This window comes from Xiphias gladius, chromosome 12 (genome assembly GCF_016859285.1).
Source record: "Xiphias gladius isolate SHS-SW01 ecotype Sanya breed wild chromosome 12, ASM1685928v1, whole genome shotgun sequence".
NCBI lineage: Eukaryota > Metazoa > Chordata > Actinopteri > Istiophoriformes > Xiphiidae > Xiphias > Xiphias gladius.
Genome location: NC_053411.1, coordinates 5,446,949 through 5,474,496, shown reverse-complemented (window position 1 = coordinate 5,474,496; position 27,548 = coordinate 5,446,949). Strand labels below are relative to the sequence as shown.

The window sequence follows — 27,548 nt, the reverse complement described above, 5'->3', positions numbered from 1 at the left end:
ATATCAAAGTGAAAACTGAAACGTCAATTTAGCCCTGGAGTTTACCCTGGTCCTTAACTTTATGGTGAAAATGTGTGTTGGGACTCCCATGGCTTCAGCACTGATTTCCTCAGAAACTGTCAACATAAGTTTCGTTTTCAAGGAAAAGCACATGGTCGTTAAACAAAAGTGAAAGTGGATTCACCGGCAGAATAAAAGGAGGGGTCTGCACGGCAGGACCGCATTGGCGTGAGTTGTGGTGCCTCATGTACAGCAAGAGGACAAATACTTTACCTCCGAATCCTGCATAATTAGAATTAGAAAGAGAAACCTAAAAGACCTCCGGGCTCAAAGAATGCAGTGTTTCCATGGGTGGATCTCTTCTACAAAGGTGGGTTGCTATGTGCTACGGTTTTGTCAGCGATTTTGATCATCTATATACATTATGCATTTCACACCACCAGACCTGGGAAGTGCAACACATATGAAGAAAAGATTATTATCATTGTTGTAGTGATTTTACTGCTTTATGTTTTTTTTGGGGGGGTGGGAGGATGGGGGGCTATTACTGTGTAGTTGTGTAGGACTGTAATCAAGCTCAGCAGTAAGAGGCAGTTGTTTCTTCCACTTCTCATGCCTTTGTTAGAATTAAAAATCCTGAAGTATTCACTGAGGGGATCCCCTAGTAAATTTACTTTCATGGGTTGAGGACACTGCTTGTTAATTGTTGAGGGGGGTTTCCTGTTGCTGGGCGGCATTTTATTGTTTCTGATTTATGCTCATGTTTGGTTTAAGAACTTACTTCCTCGTGCAGGATGTGGGTGTATTGCATTTGCAAAAAATCAGTCATGATGCAGGAGGGGTGGAGGTGGGCATCTTTTCTTTCTTGTCCTTTTCTGTTTGGGAGGTACACTTGTGGCCAAAGGCTCATGATGGGATTTTTTCATGAGCTACTTTTGCATTCCTCGCAATAAGGTTTGCATTATCATTTCGGCCGAGCCACAGAGGAAGCTGACCTTACGAGATACACTTAGTTGTCAGTTTATTAGGAAAACCTGGCTAAAACTAAAACATATAACATCTAATATAAGACTCCTGCAATAAGTCCTCCTTCATGAGGGTTTCCACGTTCAGCTTTTGTTGAAACTGTGTTCAAGAGGGGTCGATTCAACTGTGTGATCATTTTGGAGGCTGCAGATTGTGGTGCTGTTGAACTGCATTGCATTATACAAAGAGATGTGTCGGTTCAGCCTCCCCTCATTCATTTGAGTGGGGTGGACAAAATAATAGGAACACCTGTCGACGCAATGCGATGCAGTTCAACAACACCACAGACTACAGCCTCCAAAATGATCACATAGTACTTCGGATTATAGAAGACCTTACATGAATTAGAAATAAAGATTTTTGTCAGAAACGAGAGCTCCTCTCTCCCGCGCATCTTTCTTTGACTGGAAAACCTCCGGGCTCAAAGAAGGCAGTGTTTCCATGGGTGGATCTCTTCCACAAAGGTGGGTTGCTATGTGCTACGGTTTTGTCAGCGATTTTGTCAGTGAAAAACATAGCTACTAAAATTTAAACAAAAATTTTAGGCAGCCACTAAGGGGATCCCCGAGAAAAAATGTTTTTATGGGTTGAGGACACTGCTTGTTAATTGTTGAGGGGGGTTTCCTGTTGCTGGGCGGCACTTTATTGTTTCTGATTTATGCTCATGTTTGGTTTAAGAACTTACTTCCTCATGCAGGATCTGGGTGTATTTTATTTGCAAGAATGGAGGTGGTGGTCTTTTTTGAGATTTAAACAAAACACGCCGAAGTCACACATTTTTAAACCCCATGCACAAATTTTAAATACTGGTTGGTATAAATTATTTTTATGATCAGCAAACACTGCTTTTGGCCCATACTTCAGGGATGTAGCCTTTAGGCTGGGATATTTATAGTACCTGGGTAATGAAGTCTTATAAAGTTGTCTCTCATCACTTTCAGTGAGAAGCTGTTTGAATAATCTGGACCAAGTGCGGGCTGGCTGAGAGTTAACCACAATGGAGGTAAACAGCTAGTTTGTACATCTTGGAATGACAAATGAAAATAAAATGGAAATACTGTCTTTTAAGCTAAAGTGTAAATTAGCTTAATGCAAATGTATGATGCAAATGTATATTTTTCTCATTTATCAAGGGAATCGGTGATGAAGATTCAACTGTTTCTTACCGTGCAGGCCCTCGATCAGCACCACGGCTTGACAGCAAGGGTAAACGTCAGCTTCATGCTGTCTATTGTTCAGAAAAAGAGTCACTATTTGCTGTGCAGTCTGTTAGTAGTTTTAAGCAGAATAATTAATATTGCCACCATTTTATTTCCACAGTGCCAAGGAGTACTGTGACGATGGCAGCCTGTCATGCCCGTAGCAAGTCTGCCCACACAAGTAAGCACAACAAAATCATTTGGGAAAAAACGAAGAAGCAATAAGCTCTTCCCAGAGCACGGATGCAGACACCTTTTCACTCTTTGAAGGGTTGCAAAAGAATAATCAAGTAAAATAGGAATGTCATGGGTAAATGAAACACACTCATATGTAAAAGAAAAAAAGAAGCTCCTAAGTCAGTGATTTGATTTGACCTTTGCACACCCATGGTTCACTCACAGAGGTGATTAGTTATTTAACCTGATGATAACTTGTCAGGACTATTGTGGGTTTGCAGTGACAAAATTTTCCCATGACACCATTACTTAAAGTAAAAGCTACTGAATTCATCAATGATGATGTAATATACAGTGATTCTGTGGACATTGAAATATGGCCATAAATTGTTTCCTGACGTGTAGCTGATAAAAATCACAAAGAGTTCAAATGATAGTCATGATATTCAAATGTACTATTTCCCAAGGGGTGCTTAAGATACAATGATGTAGGGCATCCTGACTGCACCATAGCATTATGTCAGCCAAAGAAATGGAAAATGAAAAAAGCCAAGAAAGCGGCGAGTTAAGGAATGTACTTAAGTAATTGGAACGAACACTTTAGTATAGCACAGAGTCACCACTTATGATGAAGCTACATTTCTGAAGTTGCTGGCGGTTGGACACTGCATTTGAAATTGCACTGTGTAGCTCATTATAGGAAACCATCAGGAAACCTCACAGGAGAAACTAAAAGAGACGCATAGCGGAACAGAAAATTGTGTACTGGTTTAAGCAGGTCAGACGGAATGACGGGATGATCTTCTATATTACTTTACGGTCAAAAACCACTGAATGGTCAAAACCTGTAGGGGGCTGTCAGGTCACCAAATAAAGTTTAATGTAGGAATGTAAACAGATTTAGCTTAGTTTAAAACTGCCTATTCTCTCCTGTGCTGTATATTCCTGAAGAAGCCTTTTGGATGAGAGGTGAAACATCTTCAAGAACCTCAAGCAAATCCAGTGGCCTTTTTATAGCATTCCTGATATGGTCACATCACAGTATTGTTTCCCCATGGGTGCCGGACAGAATTGGCTTCTATTTTGTAGGACATCTTTGTAAAAATATTTACATCTTATTAAATTTAAAGACTATATGCTTGGTTACACAGAATAAAGTATTGTCTCTGACAAAAAAGGACTTTCTGTTGAAGTCTGGTCATGCAGTTGAAAATATACAGTTGCCTCTTGCCATTCTACCAGTGTTTTTAAAAAAATGTGTATGCATAATGGCAGATGATTCTGGCAGATGAGATTTCCTCTTGCTGGGGTAAAAGGGGTTTAAGTATTAATAGGTGGGGCTATATAATTTGAAGTAAATTAATAAATATGCAGATGCTTGGCTTTTAAAAGTAAGTTTCAAGTAATATATGCCTATTACAAGCTCCTCTGTTGATTTACAAATACCACACATAATAGATGACCTGACAATAATAATCACACATTTAATGAAGGTGAAATAGTAATGATAATAACCACTCTAAGGGGACTGGCGGATAGGATCCAAGTGCAGATAGAAAGCAGGCAGATGTAGAAGTAACTGACGCCAACAAGTCAACTTTACTTAGATAATCTGGAAAACTCACAGCATATCTTCAGCCTAATAGAGAAACTGGACAGCTCGACCAAATCAGTACCACTTGTGTGTAAGGCCTTTAAAGAAATTTTGGACATTTTACAAAGGGACCTACTACTGGGGCATTTTGCCAGCTAACCAACATACTTGCCATTTACTCTTTACTCTCAGACACTGTGGATTAGCAAGCAGCGAGTCTATGTCCTCATTGTGCAGATACTGATCTGTAGCTCGCTACCTTCAACCAGTTAGAGAGTATATCAGGGCTTACTATTTTGTGGATACTACTCCTGGCTGCCTGTGGACTTTGCCAAGACCCCCTACTACAGTAGTTGTAGATTACTTATAATTGTCTTTGTTTTAGTAATTTTTTTGTGTATTGACTTAAATACTTAAAGCATCTCCAATTATTTTGTTTTAATTTTTGCTGCTGTCACAATACAACATCAACAACATAGTTTTTTAATACATTTTCATAAATTATCAGCTTAATATTTTGGAAGGATAATAAAGTTGCTTTACTTTAAATCAATACTGGCACATCTTGTCAGCTTGCTCTACTAGCCTTAAAACACTAATTGTTGGTTTGAGATAACAAGCATCTATATGTCCACAGAGACACAACTGGAGAGCTTACTAGAGGATCTGGGGTTGGAGCAGCACTACAAAAAGAAGCTATCCCTGAGAAAGATACTTCAGATTGATGAGAAGACCATTAATGATGATCCTGCCAAGTGTAATTCAGATCTTCCATGGTATTTTCTGAAGAAACTAATGATGGTTAATGTGACAACAAGGAATGTGAAATGTGCATCAGAATATGAGTCTGACTGTGATGCTGGAGCAGGGAATACAGTGTTAGATTTTGATCATCTGCTTGACAGTTCAAACTCAGGTGACACGCTAAACCCCCTGGACATAATCACTGCGCTCTTCCTGTGTTCTGATGGTTTTGCACAGCAGGAACTGGCACTAAAAATGTCTATGTGTCAGTTCTCTGTGCCTCTGCTGCTTCCTAATTGTGACACACAGCAGTGCACACTCATGCTCTGGGCCATGAGAGACATTGTTAAAAAGTACAGGCCTCAGTCACTTTCACAATCCAAGGGCTTTAGTGAAGACAGAATTGTTCTCTCTAAACTTCCAATGATATCTTTTGTGAGATTGGGGGAATGCTCCTTGTCCAAGTCAGAGATTCTCAATAAGCTTCTGAGCAATTCTCAGCAGTACCATGACACTTTTGTTCACCAAGATATGGAATGTGGCGACAGTCCAAGAAGAATATCCAATGGACTGACTGAAATTACTTGGTACCTCCCTTGTGGAAACAAAAACATGGACATTTTCAGTGAGCCAGTGGCTGTAGCTAACCTTCGTGGGGACATTGCTTTATTTGAAACACAATTTTCTTTTTTGTGTCAGACATCTGCAGCAGTTTTTGTGTTCTTTGACAATTTGGACCCTGACTGCAAGCTGCTTACTAACCAACATCACAAGGCACAGATCTTTTTGGTGGGTAACAATCAAAGCAAGACCTTCAGTTTAAATGCTCTAAAAGAGGTAGCAACCAAATTGGGCTTGACCACCAACAACATCATAATTAAGACTAAGCAGAAAAATGATGCAGATTTTGTCAAAAATTTGAGGAAGACAGTGAGGGATGCAGTTGAGACCTCAAAAATGAAGATGCCCATAGAGCAGATGGCTGACATTGCCCATGAACTAGGAATCTTGGTTGATGAAGACCTTCCAGAGTGCCAGACTGCCAAGAAAAATGCAGATGCCATTACTGCAAAAATTGAAAACACCCTTAAATACAAAGAAGCTCAGCTTCCTTTACAAGGCCAAATATGGAAGGAATTGACAAGCTTAGAGAAGGAAGAATTTCGGCTTCGGAAACTTGGGTCTGAAAACATAGAAAAATACAAAAGTGATCTTCAGATGCAGAAAGAAAACCTTCGGGACAAACAGAATTCTTATGACATGTCAGATGCAATGACATGCTTCATACAGGCAATATCAAGCCCAGGGATGGAGAGATGTTATTTCCTGAAATGGATGCGAATGAACCTAGATAACCTGTCTCGAGAAAAACTGTCTAACCTCAGGGAGCAGTACAAAAAGAAATGCAAGAATTCTGAGAACAAAGATGAGATCAAAGTCATTGATAGAGAACTGTCCAACAGTTCACTGGGGACTGAACACTTCTTCCGTGAAATGGGCCAGATCTATGAAGCTTCAGTTTTTCTTCCAGAAACAAACCTGTCACGTCAACAATTACAACATCTGCCCAAACTCTGTGCAGAATTGTTGCTTGATGGATTTCCCCTTGAGCTTGTAGATGGAGATGCATCCAACATACCTCTCAGATGGGTGAGTGACGTCCTCTCTGAGCTTAATGACCTGGTGTCTCCAAAGAACAAAATACTGGTAGTCACAGTTCTTGGAGTTCAGAGCACAGGAAAGTCCACTCTTCTTAACACCATGTTTGGAGTGCAGTTTGCAGTCAGCAGTGGTCGATGCACTCGAGGTGCTTTTATGTTGCTCATCAGAATCAATGAAGATGTCAAAAAAATACTCAACTGTGACTTCATGGTGATCATTGACACTGAGGGCCTAAAGTCACCAGAGCTTGCACAACTGGATGATAGCCATGAGCATGACAATGAGCTTGCAACACTTGTTGTGGGGCTGAGTGATATCACTATTATCAATATTGCAATGGAGAATTCCACAGAAATGAAGGACATCCTGCAAATAGTTGTACATGCTTTTCTCAGGATGAAAGAGGTGGGCAAAAAGCCTAAATGTCAGTTTGTTCACCAGAATGTGTCAGATGTTTCAGCCCATGAGAAGAACTTAAGAGACAGGAAACTGCTCTTGCAACAGTTAAACGAGATGACGCAGGCAGCAGCCAAAATGGAAAAGAAAGAGGAGAACAAGAGCTTCACGGATGTGATGGAGTACAGTCCAGACACTGGGAACTGGTACATTCCTGGACTCTGGAATGGAAACCCACCAATGGCACCAGTCAATGCTGGGTACAGCGAAGCTGTGTATGAGCTCAAGAAAAACATCATCCAACTACTGGGAAATTGTGAGTCAACCTCTAATGATATCTTGGAGTTTAAAGAGTGGATGTCAAGCCTGTGGAATGCAGTAAAGCATGAAAACTTCATCTTTAGCTTCAGAAACAGTCTAGTGGCTGATGCGTACATGAGGCTATGCACACAATTCAATAAATGGGAATGGGATTTCAGAAAGTATATGTACAAGTGGGTTACAAATGCTGAAACACGAATTTCAAATTTCGGTACAGTTGCTGCGCAATTTCAAAAAGCTGACATGACAGAACTTGTCATGTTTTTGAAAAGTGAAGCATCCGCAGTGGTGTTTAAATGGGAGGCTAAGCTTCTTGATAATCTGACAAAGTACTTCAAGCAAACAGAGGGTCATGTCTATCTAGTAGAAGGATACAAAGAGGACTTTGCAAACAGTGCAAAGATCCTTCGACGAGAATTGGAGAACTCTGTGTACCATCAGCTCACAGCAGCAGCAGAAATCAAACAAGGAATGGCAGAACTTGATAGAATCAAGGAAAATCACACAAAAGAAATTGAAAAGGCAGTGTGTGCATTGATTGATGAATGTCGAAAGAAGAATGTCCAGATGAGAGATAAAGAGCTGGACAAAGAATTTGATAAGATGTGGAATGCAACAGTGAAGAAACTGTCATTTTCTGAACAAAAGGCAACAGATGTCTTCAACAAGGTATCCAACCACCTGAGAATAAATCTGTCACACAAGGGGAGTCATGCATGTGAATTGTTGAGTCAAAAATGCCTGAAAGATTGTGAACAATTGCCTTTCAAGTATACAGCTGAAGGACTCTACAACCGAGTTAAACACAAAGTGAGCAAGTGGCTAAACGTACAAAATGACACAATGGCTGTTCAGAAAATGGCTGACAGCATCATAGCTGTTTGCACTCAGTTTGTGATTGAAAAAGTTGAAAGAAAAAACAATTACTCTGATACTTACATCCAGGAGATCCTACACATGATTGATGAGAGGCTGCAAAACAATCAGGATGTTAAGACAGGCATCGAGTTCGAAGTTTCTCTAAAACAGCACATCTGTGCAGTTGCAGCCAGAGAGTTTCAGAAAATGCACGAAGAATTCCTGCATGTTAATGACCCTTACAGATGTCTGGATCGAAACAAAGAAAAGTTTCGTGCTGATTTCAAAGATGTGTTCCATGAACGAGACCAGTGCCAGAAGAAGGCAGGAGAATTCACCAACCGATGCTTGAAGCCTGCAGTCACAGACTTTGTCAACCGTTCCCTGGGCCCTGATATCGTTGGTGAAATGCTGACAAGGCAGCAGTTCAGCACAAGAATCTACTTCCAGTATTCAATTTTGCTGGATTTGCTTTCAAAGGATAACTTTGAAAACTATTTGAGCTATATTGGCTCATATGAGGAATACGTAAAGAAGTGGATACTTGACCAAACAGTGACTCACTTCTCAAAAGGTTCTAAGACATTTGAGTTTGAGGATCAGCATCTCCAGTCAAGTATAAAGAGAATAAATGAAGCTATCAACAAGGCCAAACTGAAAAAGAGTGGCAACTTGAAGACATTTGTTGAACATGTTTGTCAGGAACTTGGTGATAAGCTGATCATTTCCCAGGATGCTCTTGGTGCTTTCATGATCCTGAACAAAGCAAACCAGGAACAGTTTGCTCACTGGTTCAAAGAGTGTGTGAATGAGATGGGTCAAGCTCTTAGAGAAGAGTTTAAAAAATCCAATATTGAAATGAAACTAAAACATCTTCACATGAAGCCCCAGAATGTTCTTTTCACCAGAGTGATTGGATGTGGTAAACAGTGTCCATTCTGTGCAATGCCCTGTGAGGCAGGAGGAAAAGCCCATACTGAACACTGGGCTTCACTGCATCGGCCAGAGGGTCTGGGTAGATACAGGTGGTATGAGACAGAAAAACTTGTCACTGACATATGCTCTTCATCCGTGATCAGTGACAAGCGTTTTCGCTGTAGCGCTACAAACAATGAATGGTACCCTTACAAGTGTTACAAAGAAATTTTCCCACACTGGAGAATTCCTCCAGATGTAAGCCTTCAGGCATCAGACTACTGGAAATATATACTGGCAAAGTTCAACGGGAAGTTTGCAGGAGCATACAATGCAAAGCCTGCTGATATTCCTCCAGCTTGGAAAAGAATCACACCTAAGCAGGCAGAAGAGAGTCTCAAAGAGTCATTTAACATCAAGTGAAAGACTACATGCTATGTGGTTACAGAGGTGCACATTCTCCTCATTGCACTGATTCAGTCATTATCATCTCATGGATATTTTGATCTTACTTGTTTAATATGCCATAGAAGAAAATCACAAATAGTAACAAACTATATACAAGATGGCAAGGCCAAAGATATTGTTAGAGAAGAGAGATACTGTCTTTGACCTTACAACAGGGAAATTTAAGAAAAACACTGCAATTAGAGCTCACCTACCGAAGATAGATTTAATTTGTTAATAATCAGCTTTAACTCTATGTTGATATTGATGAACAGACTTTTAGATACTTGATACTCTGAGTCAACATACATGATAGGAGCACATGTAAGAAACATACCAAATTAAGTTAAATCTAAGTTTGATTTTATGATTTTGTGCGACAGATGAACATCATTATATTGCCACCGAAAAGATATATACGCAGATAATCAAAGCAACAAAGTGTCAGACAACTGTTTTTCTTTTATCAAATGAAATATGATATGCAATCTTTTACTGTTTATTTGTGTTTTTGTGAAATGTCTCCTATCCAGTATTTACATTATTGTAATTATTAAAGTATTGTTTTTTTTTTATCTCTTTTTAAAAGATCACTCAGTGTGTATTTGGTATTATCACAATAGAACAGAAACTTGTTTTGTACAATATGCCATTTTTTCTAAAACAGAATTTTAAAGGCTGAAAATTGTTTTTCTCTTCTCTTTCTTTTAATTGAGGATTGATTTTCTTACTCAGAATTTAGAATGTCTTTGTTTGTATTACATTGAAGTATCTGGTGCCAAATATTACAATTTTAAAAGATAGTTCATTCTTCATGTGGTACTGTCAACATGTATACATGTTACTTACCACCGTTAACTGATTTAATAAAGAAAAAAAGACCCAGCAGTCTGGATATGAATGTCTTTGATGATTCCCAGATCAGAATCACAGTATACGAAAACCGAAATATTATCAACTGTAATTGTTTTAAGTCATGTTTGCCATTTTGGGGTGTTAATCATGCGCTTTCATGCATCATTGACTTGACACAGGACCTCTATATAACCTCACTGATGTGCATGACTTCATCTCGTTTTACTGTAAACCGACCGCAGTTTTCAGGTGTGTTGAAATGTGAACAAACTGGGAATAATAGTCGGATACATACAATAGTTTGTTGTCATTAAATACAATTTTCAGCTTTCACCAAATCAATTCATTTTTTCTTAGCTTACTTGATTGTACAGTCCTGACTAAAATTATTGGTACCCCTGCCCTTTAACTACAGAATTTAGAATATCTTTAGGAATAAATGCAAATTAACAGATTTCATATAAGCAGAATATTAAATAAAATGTCCAAAATTACTCAATAACAACAAAAAAAAATGCTTTCATATACTGAAATAAAAAATACAGACATAAAATGTATGCTTGACACAATTATTGGCACCGTTTTGATGAATTTAAATTAGTTCTCAAATAAAATAAAAAACAAATAACACTCACCTGTGCTTAATTTTCTGTGTACACATGACCTGAATTAACCAATGAATGATGGTTTTACTGCATATAAAGGAGCTGATTGTTTCCAGTTTCTCTTTTACAATGGTGAAGACAAGTGAGCTGTCTGAGAGCATCAGAAATGCTATTATGAAGAAACAGAACAATTCCAAAGGCTACAAGGCAATCGCCAAAGATCCTGGAATCCCTGTTTCAACAGTTCATTAAAGTTGTCAAGAAGTTTCACAGGCATCAATCTATTAAGATGCTTCCAGGGTGTGGCGCTAAGAAGAAACTAAAATCTGAAAAGTCTGCGAAGGTTGATGCGTATTGTGGAAAAAACACCACGCAAGACATCTAAAGAGCTTCAGGCAGACCTGGAGCAATCTGGAGTGGTGGCTTCAGCCCGTACCATACTCAACAACACTGGGAACAAAAACCCAAAGCACACATCCAGCAGCACAAAAGAATGGTTGAAAAGGAAAAGATGGACTGTTTTAAATTGTCCAGCAATGAGTCCTGACCTAAATCCCATTGAAAACCTTTGAGATAGCTGAAATCTCTACAAGATATTCTAAATTCTGTAGTTAAAATTCAGGGGTGCCAAAAATTTCAACCAGGACTGTATAATACCTTACATGAAATACAAATAAGACATGTCTACCTTTAACAGTCTGCTTGCTTGTTTACCATGTTCTATAGGGTTTATTTCTGTGATGCAGTAGGTGGCTGGAGGTGGAGACCATCACGGTAGTTGGAGGCACCTGGGCCCGGTGCTTCTCCACGATAGATACTCGCCCTTCCTCAATCCGAGGGGAGTTCTTCTCTCCCGCACATCTTTGTTTGATTTATGCCATTCAACATCCTTGCTTAACACCACACACCTCACTCATCCACAGACACCCTCACCACTGACGATACCTCATTGTATTCTTCTTGTGCTTCGTGTTAGCATTATGCTTTCGTCTCCCTCTCTTAGCTGTAATTTCTGACTGGAGTCATGACCGAGCCAGGTCATGACATCAGTTCAGCTTCAGTCCAGTTATGCGTGAAATCAATTTGAACGAATGCCTATGAAGGAACACATAAAGCTGGAAAAACTGAAATCTGCGCTGCTACACCTGTAAAGGTTTGTGCACTCGCCAACAGGAAAAAAAAAAAAAGCACAACAAAGATGGAGGAAACCCTGGGAGAGAGATTACTCCTCTTCCAACAGCAGGGTGTGTATTAAGAAGCTGTGGGCAGGAAAGGGCACGCTACAAAAGAGTTGATGTGTAACATTCAATCAAAATAAACAGTCCATTAAGTCCAGTTAAATAAATCCAGAAATCATTGTTTTCTTATTGTATGTTATTGTGATAATATCAGTGTATCTTTGTATGAAAACAAGCAGCTTGCCCTTATTAATGAACCGTGTCACCTTAACACGTTGTTTAGCATTTCTTTGACTTCAAACTATTTTCTTTCTTATATTGCTTACTTAGATCCAGATTAAATGTGTGTCTTTGTGTATGTGTGACAATGAACAAGTTTTTGTGAAATATCAAAGTGAAAACTGAAACGTCAATTTAGCCCTGGAGTTTACCCTGGTCCTTAACTTTATGGTGAAAATGTGTGTTGTGACTCCCATGGCTTCAGCACTGATTTCCTGAGAAACTGTCAACATAAGTTTCGTTTTCAAGGAAAAGCACATGATCGTTAAACAAAAGTGAAAGTGGATTCACCGGCAGAATAAAAGGAGGGGTCTGCACGGCAGGACCGCATTGGCGTGAGTTGTGGTGCCTCATGTACAGCAAGAGGACAAATACTTTACCTCCGAATCCTGCATAATTAGAATTAGAAAGAGAAACCAAAAAGACCTCCGGGCTCAAAGAATGCAGTGTTTCCATGGGTGGATCTCTTCTACAAAGGTGGGTTGCTATGTGCTACGGTTTTGTCAGCGATTTTGATCATCTATATACATTATGCATTTCACACCACCAGACCTGGGAAGTGCAACACATATGAAGAAAAGATTATTATCATTATTGTAGTGATTTTACTGCTTTATGTTTTTTTTGGGGGGGTGGGGGGTGGGGGGGTATTACTGTGTAGTTGTGTAGGACTGTAATCAAGCTCAGCAGTAAGAGGCAGTTGTTTCTTCCACTTCTCATGCCTTTGTTAGAATTAAAAATCCTGAAGTATTCACTGAGGGGATCCCCAAGTAAATTTACTTTCATGGGTTGAGGACACTGCTTGTTAATTGTTGAGGGGGGTTTCCTGTTGCTGGGCGGCATTTTATTGTTTCTGATTTATGCTCATGTTTGGTTTAAGAACTTACTTCCTCGTGCAGGATGTGGGTGTATTGCATTTGCAAAAAATCAGTCATGATGCAGGAGGGGTGGAGGTGGGCATCTTTTCTTTCTTGTCCTTTTCTGTTTGGGAGGTACACTTGTGGCCAAAGGCTCATGATGGGATTTTTTCATGAGCTACTTTTGCATTCCTCGCAATAAGGTTTGCATTATCATTTCGGCCGAGCCACAGAGGAAGCTGACCTTACGAGATACACTTAGTTGTCAGTTTATTAGGAAAACCTGGCTAAAACTAAAACATATAACATCTAATATAAGACTCCTGCAATAAGTCCTCCTTCATGAGGGTTTCCACGTTCAGCTTTTGTTGAAACTGTGTTCAAGAGGGGTCGATTCAACTGTGTTATCATTTTGGAGGCTGCAGATTGTGGTGCTGTTGAACTGCATTGCATTATACAAAGAGATGTGTCGGTTCAGCCTCCCCTCATTCATTTGAGTGGGGTGGACAAAATAATAGGAACACCTGTTGACGCAATGCGATGCAGTTCAACAGCACCACAGACTACAGCCTCCAAAATGATCACATAGTACTTCGGATTATAGAAGACCTTACATAAATCAGAAATAAAGATTTTTGTTAGAAACGAGAGCTCTTCTCTCCCGCGCATCGTTGTTTGATTTATGCCATTCAACGTCCTTGCTTAACACCACACACCTCACTCATCCAGACACACCATCAGCACTGACAACACTGACTGACACGCCTCATTGTATTCTTCATTTGCTTCGTGTTACAGAGTGATTCAGTGTTGAAGACCTGACAAGCAAGGTGAAAAAAATTACAACAAAAAACCAGGACACACACAATAATACAGGTGTAGAATTACTTGCCTTGTAGCTTTTGCAGTACACTTATTTACAGTACTTGTAATTTGCTTGAGTATTTCAATTTTATGTTACTTTACACTTCACCTCCACCACATTTCAGAGGGAAATACTGTACTTTTTACTGCACTACATTTACAGCTGTAGCTATTATTTTACTTTTTAAGATTTTATATGATTGTCTTATAAAATAGTGTGCATTGTTATAGATTAAACATTAAATTTAAACTGAAAATTTTTCTCCACCTCAACCACCTACAACAGTGAAGTATCCCTTTCGCATTACTGCATCAGTAACAAAAATCCAGTGATGCAGGTACAGACAAAGTGCATAATGAATACTCTATTGTGTTTCCTGATAAAAATAAATTCATGAGGTAGTACATTAATGACTGATGGAATTTTACTTGTAATGTAGTATTTTTACGCTGTTGTATTGCTTCTCCTTAAGTAAAAGATCTGAACACTCCTTCCACCATTTGAAAAAATATAACTGGCAGCTGTCTTTTATCATGTTTCAGGGCTTCCACCTGTAAGGTCTTCTGTTCAAATGATTTGAATGCACTTGCATGGAGAAGGCATAAATCAGCAGAGGCTTTTCCTTTGTGTTCATCTGGCCTTTAGGACTGATTACTGTTGTGCTTTTGGGGAGTTGTTTGCTGCATGGTTTCCTAAAGTTACAGTATAAACTTGTTTCCTATTACTTTTAGTGAGAAGCAGATTGAATAATCTGGACCAAGTGTGAGATGACTGAGAGTGTAACAACAATGGATAACTCAGAGGAGGAGGAGGAGGTAAACAAAATAATCGCTCATCAAAAACACTAAAACTACTAAAATGACATGCCAAACACAGTACATATTGTCTTATCAGTTATGATTTGATTCATTAAAGTAAAGATGCATGCTTTTCTCATTTATCATTATAAGGAGTTTTATGATTCAGTGGATTACTTCCCTGAGCTTGACTGCGAGAAAGGAGGCTCTGCTGCAACGCCACATTCTGACTGTAAGTGTGACTGATGCAAGTGATAGATTGGAGCCCGAAGCACTCTGTTATTTAGCAGAAATAAAGAAATGAATACTACAGTATTCAAGTGTCAAGAAACTGTAGAAATTGTCATGACTGAAAACATGTCTTAATGTATAGATACTCAGATGTGCTACTCTTCTCTTTCGGCAGATGTTCCTCCACCAGGAGAAGTAACAGTTCTCTACTCAGGCATTCAGATGGTTTCTTTTGGCCTTGCACCCACTGATTCCTCTGTTAAGTATAAACTTCATATAGATTACTCCTGTGACACACAGAGAGGCAGTGTGATCACTGAGGACTCCAGCACTGTAGATGTTGAGGGACTGAAACCTGGGACTGAGTATACTTTCAGCATCACAAGGATAGCAGAAAATGGGAATCAAAGCAAAGCTACCTCGGTATCTGTCTTCACAGGTAAGCTTGAGAGAACATAATGTTGCTTGAATTCAAATGAAATTGTTTACGATGCAAGAAAGCACTGGCTGAATGGGCACGACTAAAGTTCCCACATAGCCTCAACATAAGTATACTGTATGTACTTCTTACACTGAGGTATGCTCTCAGTTTCTTATAAAAGTTTGTGCCAAATTACAGAGGTGGCAAAATGTATACTTTTTGTGGCTTTGCTGTCTATCACACCTCATATGTTTGGCAGTTATATAGCACTTAAAAGGTTGACACATACAGAGAATTTGAATTTACATTTTTTGAATGACACGTTTTTTTTTTTGTTTTTTTAAAAATTATTCTCACAGAGCCTGTCTCTCCTATGAAGATAACAGTCTATGATGTCAGCGCTGAGTCATTGTCTCTGCAGTGGGACACTCCTGCTGGTGAAGTGGAGAGCTACGTTGTGACCTGCTGCACTGAAGGAGAGATTGTGAAAGAGCTGACAACAGACGCAAACAGCGTTACCTTCAGCAGCCTGAGGCCGGGGGTGTGTTACGTCCTCCATGTTTCTGTGCAACTGAACAAAACAATAAGCAAGCCAACTGTAACATCTGCCCTCACAAGTAAGTAAAAGAGAAACATCAGTGAAAAAAAAACGAAGCTCATTGAGAATTTTTCAAATACAGTCACAAAGTTAGTCAAGTTATTGGATATAGCCTATACTACCTGATAACCTGGCTACAAAGGATTACTAGAAACAAATAAAAAAGCAGATAAAGGCAAACTGTGTTAATTTGACCTCTGCTATTTCCTGGTGCCTGCTGACCTCTCAGCAACAAACAGGGCTCTAAAAAAGGGAGGGTAAAAGTACACTGCCCTGAACAGTAGGACTACATTAACGAAGAGAATGTGTGTATGGGTTTGTTTATGTGTTATATCATCCTAATTTCTAGCCCTGCAAGTGACATGGCTCTAGGGATGGCAATGTCTGTCTGTCGCTCTGTCCATCTGTCAGTCCACCGCTTCGGTCCAGGTTCCATTAACCTTTGTCAAGACATTTATAGTCCCCAGAAGATCCCAATCATTTTGGTGATCCTGACTTTACGTCTAGCACCACCAGCAGGTAGAAATTTTTGATTCTAAGTGAAATATCTCAACAAATATTGGATGGACTGTCATGAAATTTTGTACAGGCATTCATGTCCCTTTACCATTCCTCTATCACCATCATCAGGTCTAAGTCGTATTTAGCTTCATGCCCAAATACCTGCAAAACTAGTTATATTCCCATCACCCTCAGGTCTGCTTTATGTTTAGTGCTAATCATCATTTGTTATCATGCTAACAGGCTAAACCAAGATATGATCAGTATAATCAAACCAAGCATGAGCATGTTAGCATTGTCACTGTCAGTATGTTGGTATGCTGACATTAGCATGTAAGTCCATGCACTGCTGTGCTTCATTACATCCTCATAAAGCTGCTGGTCTTGCTATAGATTATTTAAAATTCGGTATTTTGAGAAAACAACATCAAACAAACAAAAACAACAAAAACAACAACAAAATGCCTTACCATGAATGGAAATCACCAAACCAATCAAATGGTTCAGCTTCATCCAAAAATAATGCAGACTTAAAGTCCCTCTGAAATTGAATTACATGTCTTTTACTGTTAGTGTTTTTTCCAACATGCATGAAGAACTTGTTTTCATACAGTGAACTAAATTGTTTAAATTGTATTGCATAGAGCAGCAAAGTCCCCATTCTGTCATAAGGTAATGTTTTTTTCTTATTAAACTTGCATACATGAACTGTCATACACCAAGCAACCAAACAAACCTTGGAAAAGCTGCTGATTTAAATTTGCAGGCTAGAAAACCTAGTTTGCTAGTCAGCTGCTGCACATTAAGCATTAAAAACCACAGCTGTAAATGTAATTTTGGTTAGCTTGGATTCTATTGTAGTGCTTACTCTTCAATACCACTGCAAACAAAAAACACTGTCTGCCCTTGGCTCCTCAGCTATAATAACTAGTGCAAATTTGTTCACTTCATTTTGCATTCCCCATGCTGGCTCCGCCTGCTTGCTCTGCTGTCAATCAACTTCAATTCTAACTTTACCTTAAACACACTTAAACACATAAAACATAGAATACACAGAGTCTTAGGTAAACAGACCAAGGTGCAAAAAACATGATAAAATACGTAAAACATGTATGTACATATATATTGATCAAGTGACAACATAGAACCTAGAGTATGTTTAGCCAGCATCATCAAGTCCAGCTATCAATTGTTACAAACCATCAGGGGTACTGAGGAAATAATTAACCTCCCCAACATTCTTCTATACAATGAATGGACTTGTGCAGTGTCAAGAAAAAGTAAGTGAACCTTTAGTTATTATCTGCATTTATGTATAAATATGCCTTAAGATATCATCAGATCTTCATCTAAGTTACAACTACAAACAAACACAATCAAACATTTTGAGTTTGCTATTCTAAAGAAGCATCTGGTGATATGACCCATGTCTCACAATAAAGAGATTTCACAGGACTTATGATGAAGAACTATTGATAAAGCTGGGAAGGATTACAAAGTAATCTCAAAGAGTTTAGGTACTCATCATCCACAGTTAGAAAAACTACTGATAAATGGAAATAATTTAGTTCTGTGGCTACTCTCCCTAGAAGTGGACGCCCAGCTAAGATGACTCTAAAAGCACAATGCGGATCTCAATTTGGTAAAAAAGAGGCTCAGAGTAAAAGCTGAGGGTTTAAAGGAATCATCGGAACTAGGTAACATCTGTGTTCATGATGCAGCAGGACAATGACCCTGAACGCTGAAGTAAATCTACTACAGAATTACTTCAGACAGAGAAAATCTGCCTTTTAGAGTGGGCCAGTCAAGAGCCTAGACCCATTAGAGATGCTGTGGAATGACCTCAAGAGAGCCGTTCACACCAGACATCCTAAGAATATGACTGATCTGAAGCAGTTCTGTAAGAAGAATGGTCAAAAATTCCTCCTGAACGTTGTGCAGGTCCGATCTGTGGCTACAGAAAGCGCTTGTTCAAGGTTATTGCTGCCAAAGGAGGTTTGACCAGTTATTACATCCAGGGGTTCACTTACTTTGTCCATCAGCACTGGGAATGTTTAATGGATGAATAAAGACATGCAAGATTATAACTGTTTGTGTTTTATTAGCATAAGCACATGGTGTTTGTGTATACATGCGACTTAAATGAAAATCAGATCACCTTTTATGACCAATCAATGCAGAAAACCAGATATTTACAAAGGGTTCACATACTTATCCAGGTGCCAAGTAGTCGCATGGCCCTTGAGCTAACATCAGCACAAGCCTCCCTGATTAAATGTATGCTGCACTGCTCTGTTATTCTACCTCTTCTTTCTGCAAGCCTAAGCCCCAGCAATGTATTTACCAGCCACCTCACATGCTGAGGATAAACTAGTAAAAAGAGGATAGTCGAGAATATCCCCTGGAGATTTTAGTTCAACGATTGAACAACTGCAGGGAGTGCCCCAAACGCATGGCCAAATATCAGTTTGAATGAGCTAAAACCAAGAGATTCATTTTGAGAGTCTCAAATGGCAAACAACAGGAATAGGACAGCCTCATCCCACTCATTGGAATGAGCTTCCCCAAAAATCCAAATCACAGATTTCAGTGTTCCAGGAAATTTTTAGATAGCACGTTGCAACTGCAGAGGGTAAGGAGACGAATATTTAGGGGCTATCTGTGACTTAACCTGTCCATAACCTGTTGATAGAGGCTGGATGCAAAGTTTGAGCCAGTCTGACTGGATGGCGTGCCCAGAAGAAAAACTTAACCAGCTGTGCAACAATTGGTTTAGCCTTGATGCTATGTAGCTGAATAGTCTCGAAATATCTTGTAGGCACATCTAGCAGTGCTAGTCCTGCTTGCTAGGGGTGGTGGAGTGGAAAACTGCTCTGCTCAGACAGTCAAGAATGCCAGGCTCTCTCTTCTCCTTTCATCATTTGGCCTCCTTTTTCCAAACCCTTTCACTAGTCTTATCACTGTGAGCAACAGCTAGCTACCTGTTTTAGGCTACTTACTTCACAATCATTCAAATAGATTTATATTTGACATGGCACGGTGCTCCAGTAACATGAGGTCTTGAATTTTTTGGTAAGTGCAGTGAATCATAGAAAGCCTCAAACGTAGTGCTACTTCCAGTGTCCTCCACAAATCCAGGTATGATCTCCAGGTTGTCACCTAAGATCATTAAACTTCTTTCTCTGTGTTTCAGAAACTCTACTGTATGCACCCAGCACTGTTTTACTCGATTAGTCATATTCTAAACCTGTGCAACTGTCTGGCACACTTGCACAGCTTTCTACTATGGCCCCTTTACTTTGAATGGCTATTTTCTCAAACGTTTTTAAAAAGTTGGATCAGCTTGCAACTTCATTGCTCTAACATCCTCCATTTCAATTTGGGCCAATTCCTGTTCATGGGCCCTATCCGAGGATTTCCCCTTTTCTCTATCTGCCCTTTCTTTTTCTTCCCCGCTCTGACCAAACATTTTCTAAATTGAGATCTTCTGCTCTCTAATTCAACTTCTTCATTCTCTGTAATTGCAATTAACTCCTCATTTTTGAGCCGTCCACACTGTGCACAGATCATATCCCCACTCCTATCATGGGCTCCTTTGAATCAAAAGCCATCATGCCAAGGTTATAGTTCTTGACACAGAAATACTGAAAAATGAACCACTCTGTGGAAACTGATACTGGTCCAAAACCACCAATTTTACACCCAGCCTACTAGTATATCAAGCAACAACTGTGGATCTTAACATTACACTTGCTGACATACAAACAGCCAATTCATTTAGGTAATATGAATCTCAACCACCAAATGCACACTGCACAAACTGGCCTCTATCAAGCCACAAACACACTACTCTCAGCAACATGCATGTACAGTCCCGCCAAAAGTCAACTCAACAAAGAGATGATTACCGAAGACCCCCTCAAACTAGACCAAAAAAGCTATCTCTTTTCTGACTGCTCACTGGCGTCCTGCAGTTAATGCAAGCAGTCTATGTAAACCTGTCCATAAACCCTATTTAATGAGCATTATCCTGCCCCAAACACAATCAATATGCTAATCTAAAGCTGAAGCAAATTAACCGCATTAGGAAAAAAAACAAAAAAAAAAACAAACCTTAAACAAACAGCAGCCCATATTTATTAATGATAGTCCTTATCCTGGACAAGCTAATTTATAAGTCATGGCACAGGTTGTACTCGTAAAATAATTTGTTTTTAGGTCTACGGGGAATTAATTACTGCTAAGCCGTCATAGTCATATCAGCTGCTAGCAGTCCATACATACGAGAAATGCCCTGGCTGTCAATCACCAAGAAAAGGATGCAGGCTTTACCAAAACACTGGCAAGCTCGACTAACTTTCCGACAGCATTTTGGATCAGCCCTCCTGAGGTCCACTCTGGTCATCTCCTCATCTTAATATCCCTACACTGAGCTTGGTGTATATTTCAGTCAATTTAGGTCAACAACAAAAAAACAAACTTTGGTTATCATGGTCTCAATGAAAAGGTTTTCTTTGAATTAATTTACAGTGCGCTACTCTCATTCAACTATGTCTCCGCTATAGCTGTCTCCCTGAGAGAGATTGGGTGGTATTAACCAATAGAAAAACAAACAAGAAGGGCTTCTGTTTATACTCTACCCTAATGAGGTTGTTGTCTAGCTAAATGCATTAAGATTTGACTCCAAAAGTAGTAGAGTGTTACATTTACTCAACAATCAAATCAGAAGTGCAAACACAGTCCAACGAACAGCTTGGCTCCTTACTTAATCTGTGACTTTTCTCACTAAGTGGACGGATCCTAAACAAAGAAACTCTAAATTTAACATAAATGATTAATGTACATTCATTCCTGTTTTTTATTCCTAAAGGCCTACCACCTCTGTAATAGTTATAGCAATGCTGATATACAATAGTGCATATAAACAGTGACAACAGCCAACAGTTTAGCCTACCATGCCACCTTGTTAATGGCCACTTATTTTTTGTTGTGTTGCTGACATCCGGTCTCAAGAATTGTTTTATTGATTTTAGGGCACTGTCTTCTGCAACATTTTATGCCTCTGTGCCACCAACAACCGTGGCCGGAGACAATATGTTTTGCGGTGTCTGTCCGTCCATCAGGTCACAGGTCAATGAGATATTGTGAATGTGATATCTCAGGAACGCCTTGAGGAAATGTCTTCAAATTTGGCAAAAATGTTCACTTAAACTCAAAGATGCACTGATTAGATTTTAGTGGTCAAAAGTCAAGGTCAAGGTCTTGTTACATTTTCCCTAGTTATGTCCATTTTCATGTCTTGGAAGTAGGCTGGATCAGGTGGAAGCTAGTGCTGAATTAGTGTGTATTGCATGGTTGGGACGGCACTCATTAGGAAAGAGAATAAAAATAGATAGATTTTCCAGTTGATTTTTGTAGGAATATATATCGTGTCACTAGCATGCATGCATGCATACATGTGCGTCTTCATTGGCAAACACAATGGGGAACCTCTCATAAAAAATCTGCCTCATAGGGCTTCTAGAGGTCAGAAGCTTCACAGGGTGCCTTTAAGTTTGGAACCATGCTTTGGTAAATTAAAAATTTTGATTTTGCAAACCACTTTTTTTTTGTCCACAGAGACACAACTGGAGAGCTTACTAGAGGATCTGGGTTTGGAGCAGCACTACACAGAGAAACTATCCCTGAGTAAAATACTTCAGATTGATGGGAAGACCATTAATGATGATCCTGCCAAGTGTAATTCAGATCTTCCATGGTATTTTCTAAAGAAACTGATGATGGTTAATGTGACAACCAGGAATGTGAAATGTACATCAGAATGTGAGTCTGACTGTGATGCTGGAGCAGGGAATACAGTGTTAGATTTTAATCATCTGGTTGACCGTCCAAACTCGTGGGACATGCTAAACCCCCTGGACATAATCACTGCACTCTTCCTGTGTTCTGATGGTTTTGCACAGCAGGAACTGGCACTAAAAATGTCTATGTGTCAGTTCTCTGTGCCTCTGCTGCTTCCTAATTGTGACACACAGCAGTGCACACTCATGCTCTGGGCCATGAGAGACATTGTTAAAAAGTACAGGCCTCAGTCACTTTCACAATCCAAGGGCTTTAGTGAAGACAGAATTGTTCTCTCTAAACTTCCAATGATATCTTTTGTGAGACTGGGGGAATGTTCCTTGTCCAAGTCAGAGATTCTCAATAAGCTTCTGAGCAATTCTCAGCAGTACCATGACACTTTTGTTCACCAAGATATGGAGTGTGGCGACAGTCCAAGAAGAATATCCAATGGACTGACTGAAATTACTTGGTATCTTCCTTGTGGAAACAAAAACATGGACATTTTCAGTGAGCCAGTGGCTGTAGCTAACCTTCGTGGGGACATTGCTTCATTCGAAACACAATACTCCTTTTTGTGTCAAACATCCACTGCAGTTTTTGTGTTTTTTGACAATCTAAACTCTGGGTTCAAACTGCTGACCAACCAGCACTACAAGGCACAGATCTTTTTGGTAGGTAACCATCAGAGCAACATCTTCAATCTAGATGCTTTAAAAGAAGTTGCAACCAAGTTGGGCTTGAATAACAGCAACATTATTTTGAAGACCAAGCGTATGAATGATGCAGACTTTGTCAAAATTTTGAGGAACAAAGTCAGCAATATATTTGAGAACCCAAAGACGGATATGTGCATAGAGCAGATGGCTGACATTGCCCATGAACTGGGAATCTTGGTTGATGAAGACTGTCAAGTGTGCCAGTCTGCAAAGGAAAATGCAGATGCCATTACTGCAAAAATTGAAAACACCCTTAAATACAAAGAAGCTCAGCTTCCTTTACAAGGCCAAATATGGAAGGAATTGACAAGCTTAGAGAAGGAAGAATTTCGGCTTCGGAAACTTGGGTCTGAAAACATAGAAAAATACAAAACTGATCTTCAGATGCAGAAAGAAAGCCTTCGGGACAAACAGAATTCTTATGACATGTCAGATGCAATGACATGCTTCATACAGGCAATATCAAGCCCAGGGATGGAGAGATGTTATTTCCTAAAATGGATGCGAATGAACCTAGATAACCTGTCTCGAGAAAAACTGTCTAACCTCAGGGAGCAGTACAAAAAGAAATGCAAGAATTCTGAGAACAAAGATGAGATCAAAGTCATTGATAGAGAACTGTCCAACAGTTCACTGGGGACTGAGCACTTCTTCCGTGAAATGGGCCAGATCTATGAAGCTTCAGTTTTTCTTCCAGAAACAAACCTGTCACGTCAACAATTACAACATCTGCCCAAACTCTGTGCAGAATTGTTGCTTGATGGATTTCCCCTTGAGCTTGTAGATGGAAATGCATCCAACATACCTCTCAGATGGGTGAGTGACGTCCTCTCTGAGCTTAATGACCTGGTGTCTCCAAAGAACAAAATACTGGTAGTCACAGTTCTTGGAGTTCAGAGCACAGGAAAGTCCACTCTTCTTAACACCATGTTTGGAGTGCAGTTTGCAGTCAGCAGTGGTCGATGCACTCGAGGTGCTTTTATGTTGCTCATCAGAATCAATGAAGATGTCAAAAAAATACTCAACTGTGACTTCATGGTGATCATTGACACTGAGGGCCTAAAGTCACCAGAGCTTGCACAACTGGATGATAGCCATGAGCATGACAATGAGCTTGCAACACTTGTTGTGGGGCTGAGTGATATCACTATTATCAATATTGCAATGGAGAATTCCACAGAAATGAAGGACATCCTGCAAATAGTTGTACATGCTTTTCTCAGGATGAAAGAGGTGGGCAAAAAGCCTAAATGTCAGTTTGTTCACCAGAATGTGTCAGATGTTTCAGCCCATGAGAAGAACTTAAGAGACAGGAAACTGCTCTTGCAACAGTTAAACGAGATGACGCAGGCAGCAGCCAAAATGGAAAAGAAAGAGGAGAACAAGAGCTTCACGGATGTGATGGAGTACAGTCCAGACACTGGGAACTGGTACATTCCTGGACTCTGGAATGGAAACCCACCAATGGCACCAGTCAATGCTGGGTACAGCGAAGCTGTGTATGAGCTCAAGAAAAACATCATCCAACTACTGGGAAATTGTGAGTCAACCTCTAATGATATCTTGGAGTTTAAAGAGTGGATGTCAAGCCTGTGGAATGCAGTAAAGCATGAAAACTTCATCTTTAGCTTCAGAAACAGTCTAGTGGCTGATGCGTACATGAGGCTATGCACAGAATTTAATAAATGGGAATGGGATTTCAAAAAATACATGTTCACATGGGTTACAAATGCTGAAACAAGAATTTCAAATTTCGGTACAGTTGCTGCAAAAACTGAAACATCTAACTTAGCAGAATTTCTCAGTCATTTAAAAAGTGAAGCTTGCACAGACCTGTCCAAATGGGAGGAGACACTTCTCGACAATCTGACAAAGTACTTCAAGCAAACAGAGGGTCATGTCTATCTAGTAGAAGGATACAAAGAGGACTTTGCAAACAGTGCAAAGATCCTTCGACGAGAAATGGAGAACTCTGTGTACCATCAGCTCACAGCAGCAGCAGAAATCAAACAAGGAATGGCAGAACTTGATAGAATCAAGGAAAATCACACAAAAGAAATTGAAAAGGCAGTGTGTGCATTGATTGATGAATGTCGAAAGAAGAATGTCCAGATGAGAGATAAAGAGCTGGACAAAGAATTTGATAAGATGTGGAATGCAACAGTGAAGAAACTGTCATTTTCTGAACAAAAGGCAACAGATGTTTTCAACAAGGTATCCCACAGCCTGAGAATAAATCTGTCACACAAGGGGAGTCATGCATGTGAATTGTTGAGTCAAAAATGCCTGAAAGATTGTGAACAAATGCCTTTCAAGTATACAGCTGAAGGACTCTACAACCGAGTTAAAAACAAAATGAGCAAGTGGCTAAACGTACAAGATGACACAATGGCTGTTCAGAAAATGGCTGACAGCATCATAGCTGTTTGCACTCAGTTTGTGATTGAAAAGGTTGAAAGAAAAAACAATTACTCTGATACTTACATCCAGGAGATCCTACACATGATTGATGAGAGGCTGCAAAACAATCAGGATGTTAAGACAGGCATCGAGTTCGAAGTTTCACTAAAACAGCACATCTGTGCAGTTTCAGCCAGAGAGTTTCAGAAAATGCACGAAGAATTCCTGCATGTTAATGACCCTTACAGATGTCTGGATCGAAACAAAGAAAAGTTTCGTGCTGATTTCAAAGATGTGTTCCATGAACGAGACCAGTGCCAGAAGAAGGCAGGAGAATTCACCAACCGATGCTTGAAGCCTGCAGTCACAGACTTTGTCAACCGTTCCCTGGGCCCTGATATCGTTGGTGAAATGCTGACAAGGCAGCAGTTCAGCACAAGAATCTACTTCCAGTATTCAATTTTGCTGGATTTGCTTTCAAAGGATAACTTTGAAAACTATTTGAGCTTTACTGGCTCATATGAGGAATACATAAAGAAGTGGATACTTGACCAAACAGTGACTCACTTCTCAAAAGGTTCTAAGACATTTGAGTTTGAGGATCGGCATCTCCAGTCAAGTATCAACAGCATAAATGAAGCTATCAAGCAGGCCAAACTGAAAAAGAGTAGCAACTTGAAGATATTTGTTGAACATGTCTGTCAAGAACTTGGTAATGAACTAATAATCTCCCAGGATGCTCTTGGCGCTTTCATGATCCTGAACAATGCAAACCAGGAACAGTTTGCAAACTGGCTAACAGTGTGTGTAAACGAGATGGGACAAGCTCTTAGAGCAGAGTTTAAAAAGTCCAATATTGAAATGAAACTAAAACATCTTCACATGAAGCCCCAGAATGTTCTTTTCACCAGAGTGATTGGATGTGGTAAACAGTGTCCATTCTGTGCAATGCCCTGTGAGGCAGGAGGAAAAGCCCATACTGAGCACTGGGCTTCACTGCATCGGCCAAAGGGTCTGGGTAGATACAGGTACCATGAGACAGCAAAACTTGTCACTGACATATGCTCGTCATCCGTGATCAGTGACAAGCGTTTTCGCTGTAGCGCTACAAACAATGAATGGCACCCTTACAAGCGTTACAAAGAAATTTTCCCACACTGGAGAATTCCTCCAGATGTAAGCCTTCAGGCATCAGACTACTGGAAATATATACTGGCAAGGTTCAACGGGAAGTTTGCAGGAGCATACAATGCAAAGCCTGCTGATATTCCTCCAGCTTGGAAAAGAATCACACCTAAGCAGGCAGAAGAGAGTCTCAAAGAGTCATTTAACACCAGCTGAGAGGTATGGCTGTCACTTTTCCAAAAAACAATGTCAATACTGCCACTGTGATTTTGGAATTCATCCCGCTAATTTCTGATCAAATTTTGTGTTCATACAGTAGTTCTAACATTCAATAAAAATGTATAGCTGTAGTTTAATAATTTTTGTAACTTATTTTGAGTGTGCAGAAGTATATGTACACCTGTTATGGATATTTAGATTTTAATTTGTTATGTGACATAAAGGTGAATCATCAATAGTAACATAATGCACATAGGATGACAAGACAAGAGATACTGCCAATACATTCATAACCATTTTACCATTACAGTTTACAATAGGGATATAATTGAAAGCAACTGCAAATTGTGGTCACTTTCACCCCAGAGTACTTTTCACACTTGACCTGTTTGTGATAAATAATGGATGTTCTTTAACTGTATTCTTTGTTGATGTGTTACACTTTACAATATGTTTTGAGACTTTATATCTTAGAAGCACATGCTATGAAGGTGCAAAAATGTTAAGATCAATGTTTTGATGTGACTTTTATATTATACATTTTTTTTTAGTATTTGAAAGGTGTACAGAAAATCAATATGATGATAGAGAGAGAAAAATAGAAGGGGATTTTCAAAATCTGGAAATAGTTTTTTTTTTTCTTGGTCTATAAATTATCTGATACCAAATGGTAACAATTAAAAAATAATTAAAGGGCCATTTAAATGGTCTGTGAGTG

The 27,548-nt window shown here is 39.5% G+C and overlaps 2 protein-coding genes across 4 annotated transcripts; both read left to right on the top strand.

The window, feature by feature from the left end:
* The first annotated feature begins 241 nt into the window (after nucleotides 1-241).
* LOC120797341 (up-regulator of cell proliferation-like) lies at nucleotides 242-26,862 on the top strand. 2 transcript variants are annotated; one of them, XM_040140912.1, is made up of 6 exons: nucleotides 242-370; nucleotides 1,968-2,029; nucleotides 2,160-2,232; nucleotides 2,347-2,406; nucleotides 4,634-9,306; nucleotides 26,819-26,862. In XM_040140912.1, exons 2-6 carry the CDS (start codon nucleotides 2,024-2,026, stop codon nucleotides 26,825-26,827), a joined length of 4,821 nt encoding a protein of 1,606 aa, XP_039996846.1. In that variant the 5' UTR covers nucleotides 242-370; nucleotides 1,968-2,023; the 3' UTR covers nucleotides 26,828-26,862. The 2 variants fall into 2 exon arrangements, with proteins under 2 accessions (XP_039996846.1, XP_039996845.1); XM_040140911.1 differs by lacking the exon at nucleotides 26,819-26,862 and having other exon boundaries at nucleotides 4,634-10,691.
* Nucleotides 12,561-26,831, top strand: LOC120797340 (interferon-induced very large GTPase 1-like). Of its 2 annotated transcripts, XM_040140910.1 has the most exons (7): nucleotides 12,561-12,733; nucleotides 13,912-13,989; nucleotides 14,710-14,793; nucleotides 14,929-15,007; nucleotides 15,182-15,445; nucleotides 15,787-16,044; nucleotides 22,146-26,831. In XM_040140910.1, the coding sequence occupies exons 3-7, from the start codon at nucleotides 14,746-14,748 to the stop codon at nucleotides 26,825-26,827; spliced, it is 5,331 nt and encodes a 1,776-aa protein (XP_039996844.1). In that variant the 5' UTR covers nucleotides 12,561-12,733; nucleotides 13,912-13,989; nucleotides 14,710-14,745; the 3' UTR covers nucleotides 26,828-26,831. The 2 variants fall into 2 exon arrangements, with proteins under 2 accessions (XP_039996844.1, XP_039996843.1); XM_040140909.1 differs by lacking the exon at nucleotides 13,912-13,989.
* Nucleotides 26,863-27,548: the final 686 nt, after the last annotated feature.

Excerpts from the sequence above, each read along its gene's own strand:
- LOC120797341 (XM_040140912.1), top strand. Across the intron at positions 2,233-2,346 it reads ACCACGGCTTGACAGCAAGG|TGCCAAGGAGTACTGTGACG; the intron begins GTAAACGTCAGC and ends TTATTTCCACAG. Across the intron at positions 2,407-4,633 it reads TAGCAAGTCTGCCCACACAA|AGACACAACTGGAGAGCTTA; the intron begins GTAAGCACAACA and ends ATATGTCCACAG.
- LOC120797340 (XM_040140909.1), top strand. The coding sequence starts at position 14,746 with ATGACTGAGAGTGTAACAACAATGGATAACTCAGAGGAGGAGGAGGAG. Across the intron at positions 14,794-14,928 it reads ACTCAGAGGAGGAGGAGGAG|GAGTTTTATGATTCAGTGGA; the intron begins GTAAACAAAATA and ends TATCATTATAAG. Across the intron at positions 15,008-15,181 it reads TGCAACGCCACATTCTGACT|ATGTTCCTCCACCAGGAGAA; the intron begins GTAAGTGTGACT and ends CTCTTTCGGCAG.